General features: G+C 32.3%; 1 protein-coding gene across 1 annotated transcript; it reads left to right on the top strand.

Annotated features, from left to right (window-relative positions):
* The first annotated feature begins 1,056 nt into the window (after positions 1-1,056).
* On the top strand, positions 1,057-19,463 carry ZSWIM2 (zinc finger SWIM-type containing 2). Its single transcript, XM_059927302.1, has 9 exons — positions 1,057-1,221; positions 2,349-2,425; positions 4,002-4,042; positions 10,025-10,235; positions 11,307-11,558; positions 14,463-14,547; positions 15,250-15,359; positions 17,573-17,726; positions 18,651-19,463. The coding sequence occupies exons 1-9, from the start codon at positions 1,057-1,059 to the stop codon at positions 19,461-19,463; spliced, it is 1,908 nt and encodes a 635-aa protein (XP_059783285.1).
* Positions 19,464-19,974: the final 511 nt, after the last annotated feature.

Genomic DNA, 19,974 nt, shown 5'->3' with positions numbered 1-19,974 from the left:
TAGGAGGGTAGAGATAAAATTTAGTTAAGTTAAAACCTTAGACCTAGGATTGGATGCTCTTTATCCAGATGTCTCACATGTGAAAGCTGCCATTTCCATCATCTTCTTTCATACTGGGGCCTTTGGCCATTTTCTCCTTCCTGCTCTTGACATAATCTAGTTGTAAGTTCCTCCCATGATAAAATGAGACAAATATCCCCCATCTTTATGTTTGTGCCACCAACTGGCTATTTCCTGATTTCAATTTCTTAAAGAAATATTCCAGTAATATGGCTTCTTTACTTGACTCATACTGTATTACAGCTCTCCCCCTAGAATGTAGTAACAAAGCTCAGACAATTTGAACTATTGAGTCAACATTGCATAGCTTATTCCTTAAATTGGGATTTTTAAATTTAGAGGGCATAGAGGCAATGGATTCCGCACCCCACCCCAAACACCCATCCCTACACAAACATGTAATTTAAAGATGCTCCCCTCGTTTAAAGACCATCCCCCCACCAACACACACATCCCTACTTAAGAATCTAATTTCCCAGGTTAAGATCCTGTCTTCCACATCATTGATCTTCCCCTAGCGCTTCATTCAGATTATGCACCTAGTAAGCAATCGGAAAATGTTTGTGGAACACTGTTGAATGTCAACAGTCACTCTGGGCTTTTGGATAAAAATGATGAATCATCACAGGATAATTTCAGCATCCAGAGCCCAAACTGTAACCGGGTTGTGCGACTATCCTAACACAGAATTCACAAGCCCCCGCCTGCGAGGAACCAGCAGAAGGAACGCGAGAGATTTGACAGCGATGACTTTGGCCACCAGCTTTTAAATCAGCCAGTTGGGTATCAGAAACACTCTACAGTCAGGAGTGTCGCTTCAGGAAGGAATGGAGGCGGGTGTGAGCTGCGGAAGCAAACTTCCGCGCAAGGCACTCTGGGACACTGCGACTCAACCGCCGTCTCCAAGGCAACCGGCGGGCACGCGGTTGTTATGGAGACCGGCGGGAGACTCTGAAAGCCTTGCGAAGGGGCTGCCATCGCCCCTACCCAGGCAAGATGCTTCGCGGAGGCTGTAAGGCCTCTGAAAGGCGAAGACACTTTAGCGACCGCCTCAGCTGGCAACAAGACCAGGCGCTGAGCAGCAGCATCTACCTCCTACGAGAGATGGGCCCCACCTCCTTTCTACTGAGAGAGGAAGAGCCGGAAAACAGGGATTTCCGAGTAACTACCGCCCCCATCCCTCCTCGGCTCCCTGCCAGGCCGACCCGCGAGGTCCCCCCAGGCCCACCTTGTATGTAGCCACTCGCTGCCGAACCCCACCCGCGAGTGTTCCAGACTCTAAAGATGTGCACATTGCAGAGCGAAATAGTATTTGTTAGAAAAGTTTCATTATTGGAGGTTAGGACTCCAAATTGCATCCAACTCTTCTAAGATGATGGCCTTTGATCTCTGGGCTTAAAAAAGGGAGACATTTTATCTGAATATATGGTTTGCATTTATGTGCATTCTCAGATCCGTTAGCAGTCAATAACCCTGTAACTCAAACGAAATGAAAATCGTACAATCTGTTTACAAGCCGTATATATTTGCTAAATAAATAAAACCGGGTTTTCTTTACTTTTTAGTCAGTCTGAAGCTATAACAAGACCCTTTTAAAGTATGGCTTAAATGGTGATTCCTTGGAAATGTCTTAGTGAATAAAAATTCTTTTTCATTTTGCTGAAAGACCACAGATATTTCATATTCGCATATCCTACTCTCACCACTCAAAAATCAGCCACCACTCTACCTCCCAGGAGTTGACTTGAAATTTTTTAATTTAGTGTCATGATGCTTATCTCAGACGTCCTTTTTTCACTATAACCCTTAGGGCATTTAATAAATAGTTTAAGCCAGTATAGACTTGGTGAATAAAATTAGTTTTCTTGAATAAAATTAAATAAAGTAAACTCACCAATTGAAATGCACAAAACAAAAATCCCAGAAGAACTACTTTACAAAAGGTCTTTAGCTCCATTGCAAAGTAGAATTTCCTTTCAGTTAAAAATTTATAGATTTTTTTTCAAGTTTTTAAAATTAGATTTCTTTTCACTTGCCTGAATGTAGGTCTCTTAAAAACAGTCTTAGCTGACGATGCAATTTGTTGAACAAGGCAAAGAATAAGGAAGTGAAAAATTAGACTTGTGTCAAGAATTAAGATGTTCCAGTAGACTATGTTCAACCTTTTGGAGTCACCTAAACTAAAATATCTCTTGAAATCTCTTTTAATCCAATTATCTATTAATTTTACTCTATAACTCTAAAAACTGACTGGAACTTTTTTTTAAGTATGCATTTTTCTTTTGAAGGTTTCTCTAGGAAATCCTCATGTTTGTAATTGTTCCATATTTCTGAAAGGAGGGGAACTTTGTAAGCATATATGCTGGTAAGTGACATTGTGATGAAGATCTTCCACAAAGGAACATCCTGGTATATTACATGTTTTGCCTTTTTCATGGCTTGAGTACTGCAAGATTAAAGAAATTTGGTGTTGGGAGAACTTAAAGGTAAAATGGTTGTAGCTTGTCAATATCGTTTTGGATATTTTATTTCATCCCAAAAATTAAGTGAGGTTTAAAAATTAAGTGAGGTTTAAAAATTAAAGTGAGGTAAGCATACTACCACCTCTACATGTTTGGAATGTTATTGTTTTTAATAAGAAAAAAATCAGTGTTTAGATTTTCATTATGTACAAAGGTGAAATCTAACAATAAAACAAAAAATCTCCCCAGTTCACATCACTGATGATAATTGCATGGTTCATTATTATATTTTTAAATTTTACTATTTTCCTTTTCAATAAGCATTTGACTATGAATCTTTTAAGATTGAAGTAGGACTCTGCTGAAGATTACTTCTGTCAAATCTAAAATTTTTCCTCTAGAGTCAGAACCTGTTTGTAGGTGATCCCAGAAATGAAAAACAAAAAAATTCCTTCCATGTAATTTAAACCCACATCAACTCATTTGTTTACCTACTATACTTATACCAACAAATCACTAATTATATTATTATAGAAAATTTGTAATTGATATTTTAAGAGAAAAAAATCAAACAAGAAATTAAGAAAAGTGTGTATCTCATATTTCTAATGCTTTTCTTTATAGGTTAGAAAACAGTATATATACATATGGCTGTTATTTTTAATGCTTTTATTTACCAAGTTTTTTGTCGTTTTGATCAGTTTTTATTGAGCATCTACTAACACAAGTTATTTGCTCTAGTTAGCATAAAAATATAAAATATGGTCCCTTCAAAATTTGCAATTTGGTTTTATTATTATACATAAAATAGGTTTTTTCCATTTTTATTTTATGCCAGCTTCCTCAGAGCAAGGGCATTCTGTTTTGATTTTTATGTAATGTAACTTATTTTTTACAGTATATTTACCATAAACTTAATGGAAATATAATCCAAGTATTTAACATACTAAAGTATATTTAATATATTTAAGTAAGAATTTAATATATATTTCCCAGTTTTTTAAAAAAAGTCATATTCCATTTTAATTTGTGATATTTGAAAGTATTCTGTCATACGTTAAAGTGGTATGTATAGGAAAACAGTCATTTGTTACTCTATCCAGAAAATTCCTCCATTTCCAGGAGTAAGAAACTTCCAGGGAAGTTTAAAAAGAGTGCTGTGAATACTTAGATTCCCTCACTAACCTCTCTTTGTGAGCTACCCTATGTCATAAAGAAATACATGGACTCTCTCCGACAAATCTCTTTACTGCAAATGTCTTTTGTTTCCATGTATCATACTTTTTTCACATATGCTTATTTTAAAACAAAAATTTAACGACTCTTGTAACAGAAAACTGATGAGAATTTTAAGTTTATCCCTAACACTTTCAGCAATATAAATTCTGTAATGCCATTCCTATTCTAAAATTAATAATACCTTTTGAGGTTATGTCAGAAATAAATGTTTTATTTTGTTTTTCTACTTTCGAATATTAGGGTCTTGTTGAAAAAATTCAGGCTTCCAAGGAATCATGAATGTAAGTTGTGTTTGTGTGTTTTTACTAATTTGAAGTTAACGAATTTAATAATTGTTTATTTAGACATATTCTAAATTTAAACAGTTATTGTCCAGACAATCTGGAACCTGTAACACAGTTTGTTACATTTAAGACAGTTGGAACATTTTTCTTCCTATTTAACAAAATATGTAACTTTATATGCCATTTCACATTAAAAAGCACTTAATAAAAAATGAGGTGAAATAATGGTCAGGTTTTCAGTAGAAAAACTTTCCCTCATGAATTCTAAGCAAGGATTTACAGTAGTTTCTGTATCTAAATTTGTTTTAATTATGAGAAAAATGACACATGTAATTTTTCAGGTCCCAGAAATAGTTGACATGGTATATAATTTCATTTAAAAATGTTTACTGACAAGTTTTTATGCAAAAAATATATGTATTTTACAGTTAAATAGTTTTTATGTCCGTACCTGCATTGAGTTTAAAGTCAGGCATATGAAATTTTTTATAATTTGAAATTTGAAATTTAATTTAAAATTAAATTCTAGAGTCCTCAAAAATGAAAGAGAAAGAAAAATAATTCTATTACAGGTTATTTAGATTTATACATTTTATAATAAAGATGCTGTCATTATGGAAATGTTTCCTACAAAGATTTATTTAACCTATACTAGATTCATCTAAGAACTGCAAAGGCATTTAACATTTATTAATAAATGTTTATAATATTCATAAAGAATTAAAGTCATAATCAGTTTTCAATTTTTTTTCAATTCAGGGTATTGGTTCTATTTAGGCAAGTTCATTCCCCCCAACTATTATATAAGTACAAGCACAGTTGACATTTAAAAGTCCTACTAGATAATAAATTAATATTAGTGTTTCACAGGGATTTTTCTTTTGTATTCTTCTCTCTACCCATTTTCTTAGAAACATCTCATATTTTCTGTCTCCACCTGTTACCTCTGTAACAGTGATTTCCACATCTTATCAGCAGACCAGTATTTCCAGCTGCCTTCTGAGCACCACAATTTTGGAGGTCCCACAGGCATTTTGAATAGTAAATTCCCCCCATATGTGCTCTCCTGTTGTATTCCCTACCTCACATATTGGCTTTCCTTTTTCTTTAGTCTCCAAAGCTAGAAACCTTGGCATTCTCCTTGTTTTTCCTTTCTCATCCTCTTCTCTCATAAACAAATCCTGTTTATGTTACATCCTACCTACTTCTCAACAGTGATTTTACTTCCCCATCCTCATTCTTACCTTTGTTCAACCTTCATCAGCCCTTACTTAGTACTGTTCTTTGTAGCCTCCCTGTTTCCAGCACCTGCACTTTGTTGCTTTCTCCTTCGCATTGTAGACAAAAGGTTCTTTCTGAAATGTCACTTACTCTGTACTTCATCCTCTCTCCCAATCCCTTCATACACAATAATTAGGTTGGATGAGTTCATGGATATTGTTTTCTTCTCTATTTCTCCATTGTATACACCTGAAGTTAAATGTTCACATCCTCTCCAAAGTCTTAGTTATTATCTACACTATTTTCCATATCATTTTCACAAGCTTCTATACTAGGGCTACCCAATAGAAATATAATGTGAACCACATATGTAATTTTCTGGTAACATATTACAGAAAGTAAAAATAAACAGGAAAATTAGTTTTAATAACATATTTTAATTTAACCCAATACATCAAAATATCATGTCACCATGTAATCAATATAAAAATTATGATATTTTAATGTTTTTTCATACTGCCTTCAAAATCTAGTGTGTATTTTACATTTACAATGCATCTCACCTCAGACACTATATTTTCATTGGAAATGCTTGATCTGCATTTAGACATCATAAAATATTCAGTTGAAAAATTCATATAATACCCAAATTGTAATAAACATAAATTTTCCAGAAACTATAGATTATCAGTTTTCCATTTAAATTTAAATAGGACAAAATTTAAAATTCAATTTTCAGTCACACTATCCACATTTCAGGTGCTCAGTAGCCACATATGGCTAATGGCTACCATATTGAACAGTGCAGCTCTACCCAATTACATTCAACAAATATTTATTGTACTGCATATTAGTCAGGAACTCTACTAGGTGATTTTTTTTATAAATTGAATCATATGAATTGCCAATATTTTTTCATCTACGAAAATAGCAATTTCATATGGATCAGTCTAATACTTGATATCATATTATCCTTTGTGCTCTTGAAGGCAGAAACTACATCTAATTCTTTTTATAAATATCCCTATAGTAGGAAATTTTTTAAATGTTTAAATTTGATCCTATACATTAATTTTGAAAAATTATATTTCCTACTAAAATAAAATATTTTTTATACCTCATATTTAAAAGACGTTTTAGCTACTCAACATTGAGAAAATCCTTTGTGCACAAATATTCAAAGAAAGTATAAGTCTCAATAATGTTGAAATTTATCATTTAAATGAAAGTTTGAAAATTAAAGTAATTCAAAGAAAGCTATAAACAATTATTCAATAATATTATGTAAAGTATGTACACAAGTGTGGAGAAGAAGGTAGTGAAGCAGAAGCACTTTGAACCTCATTCATAGATTCTTTTCTAAAACAAATCTGGAAACAATTATTTGTGCCCTAGTGTTGCATACAGGAAACCTGAGACTCTCTTTTATTTTTGAAGACCTATAAAGATGATTACATAGGAAGTTTTTATAAAGATATCAGTTTTTGAACACTGAATATTATTTCCCATCACCCAACAAATGCTTCCCAGTAAAACCTAGCTTTATTACCTAATGGTTTTTCCTAAATACAACGTCTAGTAAATGCCATCTTGTCCTTTTTTCAATTAAATATTTATGAATAAAATAAAAACTGCATTTTAGGAAAATTTTTTAAATCCCCACCACAAAGATATAATAAACTTTTTATTTTCTATTTTCTTTTTTGACCTTGTATTTATGTATACCTAATAGTCGGTGGGAATTCTGTGTTCTGCTTTTGTCACACACTGTTACTTTATAAATATTTTCAGTGCTATGTAGTCTCTCTCATTCAAGTCATCAGTGAATGTTAAATAAATTATAATATACCATGTTAGTGTATGGTATATCATAATTTATTTAACATTCTTCCATTTTAGGCATTTAATTTACTTCTGATTACCTGTTATATTCTTTGTAAATGAAACTTTTTCTTCTCTCAATTATTTCTGTAGCCTGAAGTCTCATTAACTGGATCTTGCAGTAAAAGTATTATTTTTTTACTGAGATATAATTGACATATAACATTATATTAGTTTTGGGTGTACAACATAATGATTCAATGTAAGTATATATTGCAAAATGATCACCACAGTTAATCCAGTTAACATCCATTACCACACATAGTTACAATTTCTTTTTCTGAGATGAAAATTTTTAAGATTTATTCTCTTAGCAACTTTCAAATATGCAACAGAGTACTATTAACTATAGTCACCATGCTGTACAGTATGTCCCCATGACTTATTTATTTTATAAGTGGAAGTCTGTACCTTTTGACCACCTTCAGCCATTTCTCCTACCTCCTAGCCGTCCCCTGGCCCAACATCTGGCAACCATAAATCTGTTCTCTGTATCTGTGAGTTCGAGTTTCTTTTCCTTTTTTTAAGTATTAATATTTTTATGTCTGTCACCCATAGGTATTGCTTTATAGCAATATTTTGCTGGTTTATGATTTCAGCAGTATATCAATTTTCTGCTAGCTTTGATTTTGGATTCATGTTTTAGGCATATTTAACCATATTACTTAAGCAGAAAATGGAAGATATTAACAGCATATTTAAGTCTCCAAAGAAAATAAAGATACATGGAAATATTTTGAAAAGCTAATAATATTTCTATAATATTAGAAAAAAAGACTAAGTCACACAAAGTGGGAAAAAATAACAGATACAAAGTTCATAGTAATCTATTCATTCCTAGTAAATTAAGTAAGAAAATAGTTTTCATTCTTCCATACATCTAACATACCCTTAGAATCTAAAATGCCCTGAAATAACTTTTTCAAATAAAAAGAGAAAATAACACAAGGCAAACAAGATGTAACATTCTATTTACTTATTACCTTTTATTTAGATTTTATGCTGTGTCTGTACCTCATTTTGATTTTAACTCACTTTTCTTTTGATATTAATAAAATTGAACATCTGTTGACTTTAATATTTGTACTACATGTGTAAATTAAACTTTGGCTATTTATTTATTGGGATAAAACTACACACTCTTCCTAAATATAGGGATTACCCCTCTTTGCAAATGTTTTCCTAATGTCGTAATTCTTTTTTATATGGTTTCATTAAATTTTGTTTTATATATATGTATATGGATTTTTGTGTGTTGCTAAATCTGACCATTTTTACTTTTCCTGTATATTGTTTTGATACTTTGAAAGTTGTCTTTCTTCCATAGTATTTTAGAGATTTTTTTTCTGCTAGCTTTTCTATTTTATTTTTATTCTTCTTTATAGCATCCATGTGTAGTTGTATTGATATAAATTGGAGGTTGGTATTTGGTTTGAAGTAATTAAATTTTCTCCATATTTCTACCTAGTTATCTCAATAACAGCTATTAAATAGTGCTTCTTTTCATCCTTGTTTCATAATTTTTATAGTGAGTTTTGTTTTTTTATAATACATTGTGATATCTGATAAAGTTAGCTGTCTTGCTCTCCTTTATAAAAGAATATTCTTTTATAGTCGCATACATTAATTTTTCCAAATTCATTTCAGAAGAGTTTATTTCTCCCTTTTATTCTCCAATTCATGTTATACCACATAGAACCGTTTGTAGCCAGCTCCTCTTATGAAATTTTATGTTTCAGTATTTCTGCTGCTCTAGAGAATCTTTATCCCCCAAAGCACAATCTTTTGTTCTTCATTTTCCTCATTTTTTTAGGGAGCAGATGGTGCTGTGTCTCTGTGACAAATAGCCCTCATCCTCCAAAGTAATGGTTAATTAAAGTATGATATCCTCCCACATTCCACCTGCCATGCCACCTCAGACAAGGAACAGAGATTTCTGTATTGAAATGTAACTGTGATGTTTTCAGTATTGTTAGTGTTTAATTGGTAATCTTTTTAGAGAAAATGGAGCTTTTCATTACCTTGCAAATGATTTTTTAATCTCTATGTATTAAGGAATATATAAAATGAATAGAACTCAAGGGGACCAATAACAACTGGCATTTAAATTATAGCATGTTAAGAAAAGGGAAAGAGGAGAGGCCTGGGAATGGGCCAGAGAAAAAGGGAATCTAGGATGCCTTGATCAAAACTATATGCACTTAGTACACCATTTCTTAGAAGGACAGCAGGATGGAGAAAATTCAGAATTCAAAGACTGTGTATCCCAAATGTATAGGCAATATAGTTCCTAACAGATTGTCCTAAGGAATACTGACCAAATCTATGAAGAATGTGGCTACTGAGACACTTGTAGGGATGTAAAACTAAGGAAAATAGGTGCAACTGTGTCTTGCTCTCTCATTATCTATTTACTAATTTATTCATCTAACAAATGTTGATTACACTAACTACTCGAATCTCTCTTCTCCTTTCTGTATTTGTGCCCATTTCTTTTAATACTCCTGTATGATGATAAATATTTGTTTATGAACAAGAGAACAGATCAAAATGTAAGAGGTGATTATAGCACCAATCCAAGGAGGAACACCGTCATACAATTAATCTGAAACCTTAATAATGCACTGGTTACACTGACTCTTTTCAGTAACAGGAAAACAAGAGATAACTTCTATTCTTTTTATAAATGACTCTTTTCTGACCTTTTGGCTCTGAAAGGAATACGAAAAGTGGTAAATGTCAGTGTAATCATTCAATATTGAATAAAGATTCAATAATCTTTCTGATATTTGGGGAAAAAATGCTAACTTTCCGCCTAAGTTGTTTCTTTGTCTCCAATTTGCCACTGAATTTTAATACTTTGGAATTTATCGTTAGCTGCTTTGCAATTAGGTCTTGTGGAAAGAGAAATCAGTGACTTGCTTCGAGGGATACATCGAGTTCAAACTCCCCAACAGGGAACGAACAATGAAAATGCACAGATTGAAGAAGATGGTTACATTAAACAGAAGGAAATTAGTTCAGATGATATCTGCTCTATTTGTCAAGAAGTACTTTTAGAGAAAAAGCTTCCTGTCACCTTTTGCAGGTGACATGATTTTTCTTTGGATTCTAGAAACTTATGAAAAATTTCTAATTTAATATATTTGTAATATATTATGTTATGAAACATGTTGGTAGAAAAATAATACATATTTAAACAATTATACTTAATTGGCCTTCTTTTATTTCCTAACATGTCGTGAGAGGTCCTGTTCTAACTCTAAATATTTCTGGGCTACATTTTAAAGGGTGAAAGTTAAAAAATAACTCCACTTTATTTACTTTTTCACTTTAAGTTATTAAAGTAGATAATTTTCATGTTTCTCTTTTATACACATGAATAAATGCCACAGCTTAGAGTAGTTACAAACAGTTTTTCTGAAAGTGAAGATTATTTTACTTTAAAATGATAAAAATTCTCTTCAGCTTTTCTAAATTTTATCTTTAAAACTAAATAATTCAAAATATCACTTATACATAAATGTTTATTGAGAGTATTGTACTTAACTATTCTTCAAAGGCACTGTAAATTTGGACTTGGAAAATTTGGGCAACCATTTGGTATTGAACTTTTCAATTCTTTTTTTTTCCTGATTATTTACCAAAATTTTCATCCACATTGTATTTTTTTCACATAGCTGCTTCTTTTGCATATTTTAAAATTATTATTTCCCAAAATATTATTTCTCTCAGCAGATATTTATTGGGTACAACCACATTCATACTGTGTGATTTCTAGAAAAATAAGGTGACACCCCTGCTCTCAGTGATGTTTTTATTTAAAAATAATAATCATTGTTATAATTTTCCTTTTTGTTAAGACTATATGCATTCTCACTTTAAAAATGAAAAATATTATAATGATGCAAAATCTTTTACCACCATTTCATTGAAATGGGAAAGATTTTATTTGGAATTCTGATGTACTAAATTAAATATGATAGATTAGATTAGATAGATAAAATAGTGTTTATGTGTGTAATCAAGCTATATCTGGATAATCAGTTAAGAATCTATTTTTATAGGAAATATAGATGGTAGCACAGAAAACTTTTATATATATACATATATAACTTTGCTGTATACAAATGGTAAGCTTGGATTTTATTTCTAACAGGTTTGGCTGTGGCAATAGTGTTCATATAAAATGCATGAAGATCTTAGCTAATTATCAGGATAAGATATCACACACTTCCACGTTGAAATGTCCCTTGTGTAGGAAAGACTTTGCACCATTAAAACTTATTTTAGAGGAATTCAAAAACTCTAGCAAACTTGTGACTACAGCTGAGAAAGAGCGACTAGACAAACACCTTGGAATTCCCTGTAATAACTGTCAACAATTTCCAGTTGAGGGGAAGTGTTATAAGTAAGTATCAATCAGTAATATTATAAATTTGTAGTCTAACTTTTTTTTTAATTTTAGGAAACTTTGAACATTAGAGTACTAGTCATTTAGCCTTCTTCTTTTCCTCCTTTATATAGTGTGTTTGCCTTAAAGATGGCTACTTATTTAGGATTTTCAGACTAGTGATCTGTGTCAGCCCAGTACCTTAAGAATTTCAGTTGTTTTATTTTCTTTACTCACAGAGTATTGGCTTTGCATTCCAGTCTAGACTGAGAGTCTGAAGTAGCATCCTTTCTTGGAAGCTCTGAACACAGGCTTTGTAGTTTGGCCTAAATGAGTTTCCAAGCTCACAGCCCTGCTAGATAGACCTCTCACCCCCTGTAACTTTCTTTGAACCACCAATGAGGTCATTGCCAAAAACTCCTAGGACTGAGCCAGAGAGATATTGACTAGATCAACTGAACTCGAGTTCCCCAACTCCAAACTGCAATGATGCATGTTTTGTTTTCTTTCACATCTTATACCTTAACAACAACAAGACACTTATTAGAGAAATAAATTTTCATTACTTTTTGAGTATTCCTCACACTTTCCCACAATTCCACAATAAAACATCAATTAATTGCTATGCTTGGGATATTGTGCTTTCTTAATTGAAATCTTCACTGTATGTTAAGAAGAAAATATTTTGCTTCAGTCTTTGTTAAAATTTTTTCTAAAATGCATCAGTTTACTTTTCAGTCTTCCTGGAATTACATTATGATGTGTCTAAGTAATATTTTTAACACCCTCTCATAAAACCATAAAACTGTTTTTAATCACCCCCAATGGTGAATGATACCTTTCTCCTTTAAACTGTTTCAGTCCTTTGTTTTCTCAATGTGTCACATAGAAGTAAATCAACCAGAGCACCATTAGCAGAAGTCTTTATTGAAAACAGCAAGCCTGAGAAAGCTCACTTGAGGAAGAAGGGCAGAATTTTTATAAGGTTTAGCAGGAGGTGTTCAGCTAGTTTCAGGAATGTTGGTTAAAGAGAATTCTAGAAAAAGGAAAGACTTGATATTTGGCACTAGCAGCCATTTTTGGGGCAATCTGAATTTTTTCAAGAGGGGTGAGTAGGAACAATAAGGGGCTAAGGTAACGTGTGGAAAGGTGGGTTGGGAGGAACAGCTGGGGGTGACAAGGACACGTGAAAGCCACAGTGTAAAATTTTCCGTTTTTATAGTGATGTATTCCTCAAATTGTTAATGCATGGGTGGCTTTGGTAAATTATCTCAAATCTTGCTTTTAAGTATTTTGTTAATGACAGTGCTCTCCTCTGTCCCTCTGACTGCTCTTTCTGTCCCCAAGGGTGATTCTTCCTCCTACCCCTCAGTACAGGCATTCTCCACTCTTCTGCTCTCTGCCTACTGCCCTGCACTCTCCTTTCAGAAGAACTTCTCTATGCATTTGGCTCACAATTATTCACATCCATATCTCCTTCCACTCCCTCAAATACTAACATTTCAGCCTTAGCCTGAAAAAACTATTTCTGGTAGTTTTAGTAATGGTTTGGGTAGAAGATAAGGTAAACTAGAAAGCTTTTCAGTTTCTCTTCATTAAAGTTTCATAATATAGCTACTTACCTTTTAAGAAGTTAATTCCAAAACTATCATATATATATATATATTAAAATATAGAGATACTTAACTTTTTGTAGCCCAGCATAATTTGATGTATTGAATAAACCGCACCATTGCTTTGATTGGTTGATGTTAATTATTAAGAATCTTCCCTGTATGTATAAACGAGAATAATGGATAAGTTAATACTTGCTGCTTCTAAGATGTCTGAAGGATATATTTTCCCAGATTTCTCCTGGAAATAGTCTTCTGATTCTTTGATAACTTGAGTAAGAAAATAACTTTATTTGCTTGAAATGTTATTTTTGGTGAATATTGCTGAAAGTAAATTAAAATTCTCTGCTTGTGGCAAAATTTTTATAAGTGATACATGTTTAGATTAAGCTTTGTGGAAAATGAAGTTTTTTAGTATATCAATGATTTTTATTGCAAACTTTTTATACATATACCTTTTTCTATTTTGTGAGGACAGAGAAGGAATATAGTACAATTCCTGTTTTCAAGAAGTATTCTGCTAAGTATAACTCTAGCATTCATGAAATAATAGGAAAACACTGGGTAATCAAATGATAGAATGTCCAATAGGCTGTACATCCTAAAGGAACTTAGAAAAAGAGATATATGAAAGATAAAGCATTCCAGGAAGACATCGTGGTAGGGATATGTGGTAGGCAGAATAATGCCCTCCCAAATATATCCACATCCTCATGCCCAGAACCTGTATGTTAGGTTACATGTTGTAGGGGGATTAAGGTTGCAGATGAAATTCAGGTTGCTAATCATCTGACCTTGAAATAAGGAGGTTATCTTGGATTGCCTGGGTTCAGTGTATAATCACAAGAGTTCTTAAAAGTGGAAGAGGGCAACAAAGAAGAGAGTCAAAGGGATATGTGACTATGGAAGAAAGGCACAGAGAGATGCTGCATTGCTTGCTTTGAAGATGGAGGAAAGTGCCACAAGCTAAGCTAAGGAAAGTGGGCAGCCTCTAGAAGAAAGGGCAAAAAAACAGATCTCTATAGCCTCCAAAAAGAAATGCCATTCTGTGGACCCCTTGCTTTTAAACCCATTGAGACCCATGTCAGACTTCTGACCTACAAAACCGTAAGATAATAAAGTGTTGTTTAAGCTGCTAAATTTGTTGTAATTTGTTTCAGTAGCAACAGGAAGCTAATATGGGGTGAGATTTAAGATGGGCCTTGTCATATCTGCATAGTTCCCAGGAAATCTTGGCGAGAATTTTTCACCAAATACAATCAAAATAATTGGATTTTTTCTTGTATGTTTTGGTGTTTTGCATTTTTAGGTGTACCAAATGTATAGAATATCACTTATGCCAGGATTGTTTTGATAGCTGCTGCCATCTTTCTCACTCATTTACATTTCGTGAGGTACAGTATCCATCTTGAATTTCATATAGTGTTTGTATTTTCCTATTGTAAATCTAAGTAAAATCTAAGAATAGGTAACCCTCTGGAGTAGAGCTGACTGTGTTTGAATAAAAACCAAAGACAATAATTTTTGGAGAACTCTTTTTCATAAGGATTTATAGGCAATCAGTTCTTACCTTGGTAATTTATAAAATCCAACACAATAACAAATATGTAATGATATCATACATAAATCTTAAGGACAGAAATTATAGCCATCAAGCTTGAAAATTCATTTTTAAAAAAGATCTCAACACTACAAAATGATTTATAATGTTACAACCATTTACGGTTTTAAAATTTCTTACATCATGGAATTTTATTGCTATCATTTGAATCTAACAAGTAAATAGGTATCTCCTGATGCTGAATAATAATGCTACCTTCTACTTACTACACAAGATTAAACATCCACAATTACCATTATTGATTAATAGATAAATATTTTTACCTTAAAAAGTAATGTTATAGTAGCTGTGCAACAGTATATTAGACTCACTAATAATTTGCAAATTCTTTAAAGTGTTAAAAAGCTATCTTTTAAAATGATGAGTCTTTATTTATTTACATTATTATGTTATTGATACATAGCCTACTGATTTAATGCACAAGATAAAAGCTTCCACAATTTGCAAAGTAACATTCACCTTTTACCTATTACAGAAGAGAAATCAAAAATGGAGATCGTTGGAAAAAAGATCAGATGAAACTGTAAAATATATAGATATTAAAAATGAGGTAGAAAAGATGCCACATTTTCAAGAAAAGCAAGGGTGAGATTCTCAGTGAAATTTATATTTCTTGGGATATTTAAATTATTTTTCAGTTCGGATAAGTTTTATTCATTTCTTTATTCAATAAATATGTATTGAGTACTTATTATATATACTAGGTGACATAGTATTCAAGTGAAGAGCAAGGCTCTGGAGTCAGAATGCTTAAATCCAGTCCTAGTACAACCATAAGTTGCCTATGCAAATTTTGGGCTAGTTGCTTCACTTCTCCTTGCCACATTTTTATCTTTAAAATGGGGATAATTATAAAACCAGTCTCATAGGAATTTTGTGCGTGTGAAATGAATTAATACACACAGTAAATAATCAAATAATGCTGTCTATTATTATTATTAATTCTACCAGAGATTGTACTAGGTATTAGGGATATCTAGTTTCCTCAGCAATTAAGTGATCATCTAAATAAATGTAAAATTAAAACTGATATATGTTATGTAAAGAAAAAATACAGGGAGCTTTGAGATTTGCTTTGAAGTAAATGGCCTCTATGGGAAGGAAGTCTTTCTTTCCTTATTGCCCTCTATTCCACCCCCAGAGAAGGAGAGTGCTAAGGGGATTGGTTGTATTTCAAAACCCTGACTAGTGGACAGTCATCCAGACCTTTTGCCATACTTCGTATCAATTAAAGAAAATTAAACGTACCGTGTATAATTAACATATTAGATACACTATAAAATATATACAAAGCTCATTTTAATAGGATGGGATAAAATTGAAATATTTTTTAAAGGGCAATTTCAATGAATTAACCAAACAAAAATTGTGCTTGTTTATACATATATATGTGTGTATATATGTATTTCTATCCCACATATATATAGTATATATAGTAGATAGATAGATAGATAGATAGATAGATAGATAGATAGATAGATAGATTTCTATCCAACCCAGTGGATATCTAGCCCATGCCCTGTGGGTACTCCACACACTTCAGAGACCAGAACTCTCTATCCCACATATATATAGTATATATAGTAGATAGATAGATAGATAGATAGATAGATAGATAGATAGATTTCTATCCAACCCAGTGGATATCTAGCCCATGCCCTGTGGGTACTCCACACACTTCAGAGACCAGAACTCTTGTGGAGCATAAAATGCTTTGTGGGTATGAAAGGAGCCTATACAAAGGCTCTCCATCTCCATTTCCCTTGGCCCTGGCTGGGTATCACACTTCAACCTTTTAGAATGATAAATTGTATAACTAATGGTTTAGGAGATATTGTGGGGGGAGACAAGAGAATATTAGGGGTAGAAGGACATTCTAGGCAGAGAAAATGGAATAAATAAAAGGAGAGACTTTCAAGATTTAAAAAAAAAAGTGATTAACAACCTGAAATAATAGAAACACACAGATTTTTTTTAGTTGACAATTAAGTGACATTGGTAAAAGCAATTTTTGTAGCATGATGAAAGTTTATCCGAAGAGTAATGAGAAGTATAAAGTTTTCTAAAGAATATGTTTGAACTTTATTCTGAATGACTTTTGAATAATAAGAATGCATCTAACCTTTTAACCAAGATTTTGTTTTTAAATATTTGTTTTATCTGTTTTATCAGTTGCTAGTGGCATCAAATTTACATTGTGTAATCTTAGTTATGTTTGTTGGTACTTTTGGTACAAAAATGGGGTTGGTATCTTTAGAGTTCATTAGCATGGTCTAACAATACAGAAGTAATAAGCATATACCCCAAGTGAAATAAGTCTCCTCATAGATTATGACCTACCAGTTTATAATAGTAGCCTGGAATATTTAATATGGTTTACCATGCATCTTACTTCCTACCAGATGACAGAGTGAATTGGGTTGTATTTTTCTAAACACAAGCCTGTGTGTTGGCTCAGACTGAAATAATTTGAGTATATGGTTCTCACCAAAATTATGTTCGGTTTCATTGATGTTAAAAAGTGCAAATCAAAAAATTTCAGGTTAGTATTTTTATTTGAAATGACTTAATTAAATTTTGTTCCTTATGAAGTTGATGTTGAAGTTGGATCCATCTTGTTCAAGATCAATACAATAGATTTTGTAACTTTATAATGTACGAGATTTATTATCTTCAGTTCTAGAAAGCTCTGGGTTCATTTGCATTATTTATTTGGAGGTTATTGCCTGTACTATTGATTACTTCCTTATCTACAATCACATATGACCATTCATGTCTCTCTGTTTATTCTCATTTAGCCAAGTTTACACACCAAAACTCGTGGTAAGGTCACTGCCTCTCTTACTGATCACAAAGAATAGTAAACTGCTTGCTCCAGGCTACCAGTGTCGACTTTGTTTGAAGGCATTTCGTCCTGGTCAGCATACAAGATTGCTACCATGTACTCACAAGGTAGAAGTCACATCATTTTAGTTTGACTTTCCCTGTAGGGCCAGTTTTCACAAATGAAGTGGCAATTTAAGTCTCTCCTTTTACTTTTTAGTTGAATTATGAGCAGAGATGTTCAAATTGAACAGTGTGTGCAGAAAGCTAGAGCGGAGACTATTGAGAAGGCAGCTCTGCCCCCCAAGGATGGATTCCTATTAATTAGGATTCATTTCTGTAAAAACTATTGAGGAAAGATAAAATGGCACTTTAAGTTAGATTCTTTTATCTACTTTAGTTACCTGTAAAAGGAAAAGGCTTATAGAATACTATTTAATGTTATTTTTATGATTCTTTAGATGAAACAGAAATGCTTAATTTGACATAGTTTATTATTATTTCAAATGAACTTACTGGAATCAAAGTCTAAAGTTGCTGAATCACTATGTAGTGGTAACCAGGTTTTTTCTGAGTTAAAGTTGTTTTAATAAATAAACTTTTATAGCTTTAGAGTCACCCTTATTTATAATGACTGATAATTTGTTTTCTTCCCTAGAAGGTGATTTGTCACGTTATGTCTTACCATCATCATATCAATTTTCAACTCTAGTTGGCTATGACATTTTTATTGCTTAATAATTTTCATTCATTAGAAAGCAACAGTGAAATTAATGGTTTGAATAAGTAGTGAGTTTTTAATGAAATTGCAAAAATGGCATCCATAGAAGGCTTTTCATTTTAATGTGGAAAATGAAGATCAGTCTCTAACCAATTACATTTTTAAGAGAACTTCAAAATATTTCCATAAAACTTGATGAATTTTATTACCTTCCAATATTATGAAACAGTGTTAAAAGTAACACAATAATGAAAGTGGGGAAATTTTACATGGATAGTATACATTATAAACAAGATAATATGTCTCTGATTAACTTATAACTTTTTTTTAAGTTTCATAGGAAATGTATTGACAGTTGGTTACTCCACAAGTGCAATTCATGCCCTATTGATGGACAAGTTATATATAACCCTTTAATCTGGAAAGATAGAGCAGTGAATGGACATGCACATCAGTCTGTTTCAAACACAAACATCACTCATCTGTCAAAACAGGAAGAACCAGAACTTTTTATTCCTGGTACTGGATTAGTCTTAAAACAAAATGGACTTGGAATTTTACCTATCATACCTCAGCGTAATTCTGAAAAGTTGAATACACCTCAAAGTCCAATAGATACTTATCAGAATATAACAATAGATGATCTGTATTCTGTCAAAGTAGATGATTCAAATTCAAGAAAATCAATCTATGAATATAAAATTAGCCAACATTTCCCCAGCTACCTCCAAGATTTACCCACTGGATCCTTTGGGAAAATATCATCTCAAACATTTTTTCCTTCTATTGATCACAAGAGTATTATATATCCAACTGGAGTGGAAAACCCATGTATCAGTAAAAAACACCATGCCGGTCAAAGCCAGAAGATAAACAAAGACTGTAAACGTGTTAACCACAATTCAAAGAAGACTCTTGGTAATAAAATAAGAGAGGACAACACGAGACCAAATACTTTGCTTCCAGAAGATTTAAATCTTATTGTCAATCGGGGTACAACTAAGCTTAGTTTGTCTAAGAGGTATAATAATTGTACAGGGAAAATTAGACCAAAATGTAGTCATTTATCCAGAAGGCCTATATCTCACCCTTTAAGTACAAAAAGTACTGAGCTATCTTTAATATTGGAAGGAGTTCAGTTATAAAGACGTATTTTATTAAAATCAGAAAATATTTGAATATTGAACATAAAAATGTTTTTTGTAGAACATAAAAACACTGTATACTCTTGACAAATATTCTCTGTTGTTATTTTGCCTACTTGTCTATGAATAATGACCTACAGCTAAAGGAAATGACCTCATTCCTTATAAGACTTAAAGAATTAGGTATCTTAATGAGTATGTTCAGTACGTTATGAATTATAAATAATTTTTAGAACTTTCACATGTGACTTTACACTGATTAAAATAATTGTTTTTAATTAAGGAAATAGATTTTCCTTGCCCTGAGTCATTATTTTCAAACATTTCACTTGATGACATGTAACATACAGGGATTCTCTCCAGGTATTTTTACAGTTTCTTGCACTAATAATCACCAGAAACCTATAGGAAAATCCAGATAGTGGTTTTATTTTTTACTTTATTCCTTAAAGGAGGTTTCTTGTATAAGAAATGAAATAAAATATCCTTATAATGCTATAAGCTATGCCAC

Source organism: Balaenoptera ricei, chromosome 7, assembly GCF_028023285.1.
Source record: "Balaenoptera ricei isolate mBalRic1 chromosome 7, mBalRic1.hap2, whole genome shotgun sequence".
NCBI classification, from domain to species: Eukaryota; Metazoa; Chordata; class Mammalia; order Artiodactyla; family Balaenopteridae; genus Balaenoptera; species Balaenoptera ricei.
This window is presented reverse-complemented; position numbering and strand designations above follow the sequence as displayed.

Coding starts and splice junctions, on each gene's coding strand:
- ZSWIM2 (XM_059927302.1), top strand. CDS start 1,057: ATGCTTCGCGGAGGCTGTAAGGCCTCTGAAAGGCGAAGACACTTTAGC. Junction 14,548..15,249: donor ACTCATTTACATTTCGTGAG/GTACAGTATCCA, acceptor TACCTATTACAG/AAGAGAAATCAAAAATGGAG. Junction 17,727..18,650: donor TGCTACCATGTACTCACAAG/GTAGAAGTCACA, acceptor CTTTTTTTTAAG/TTTCATAGGAAATGTATTGA.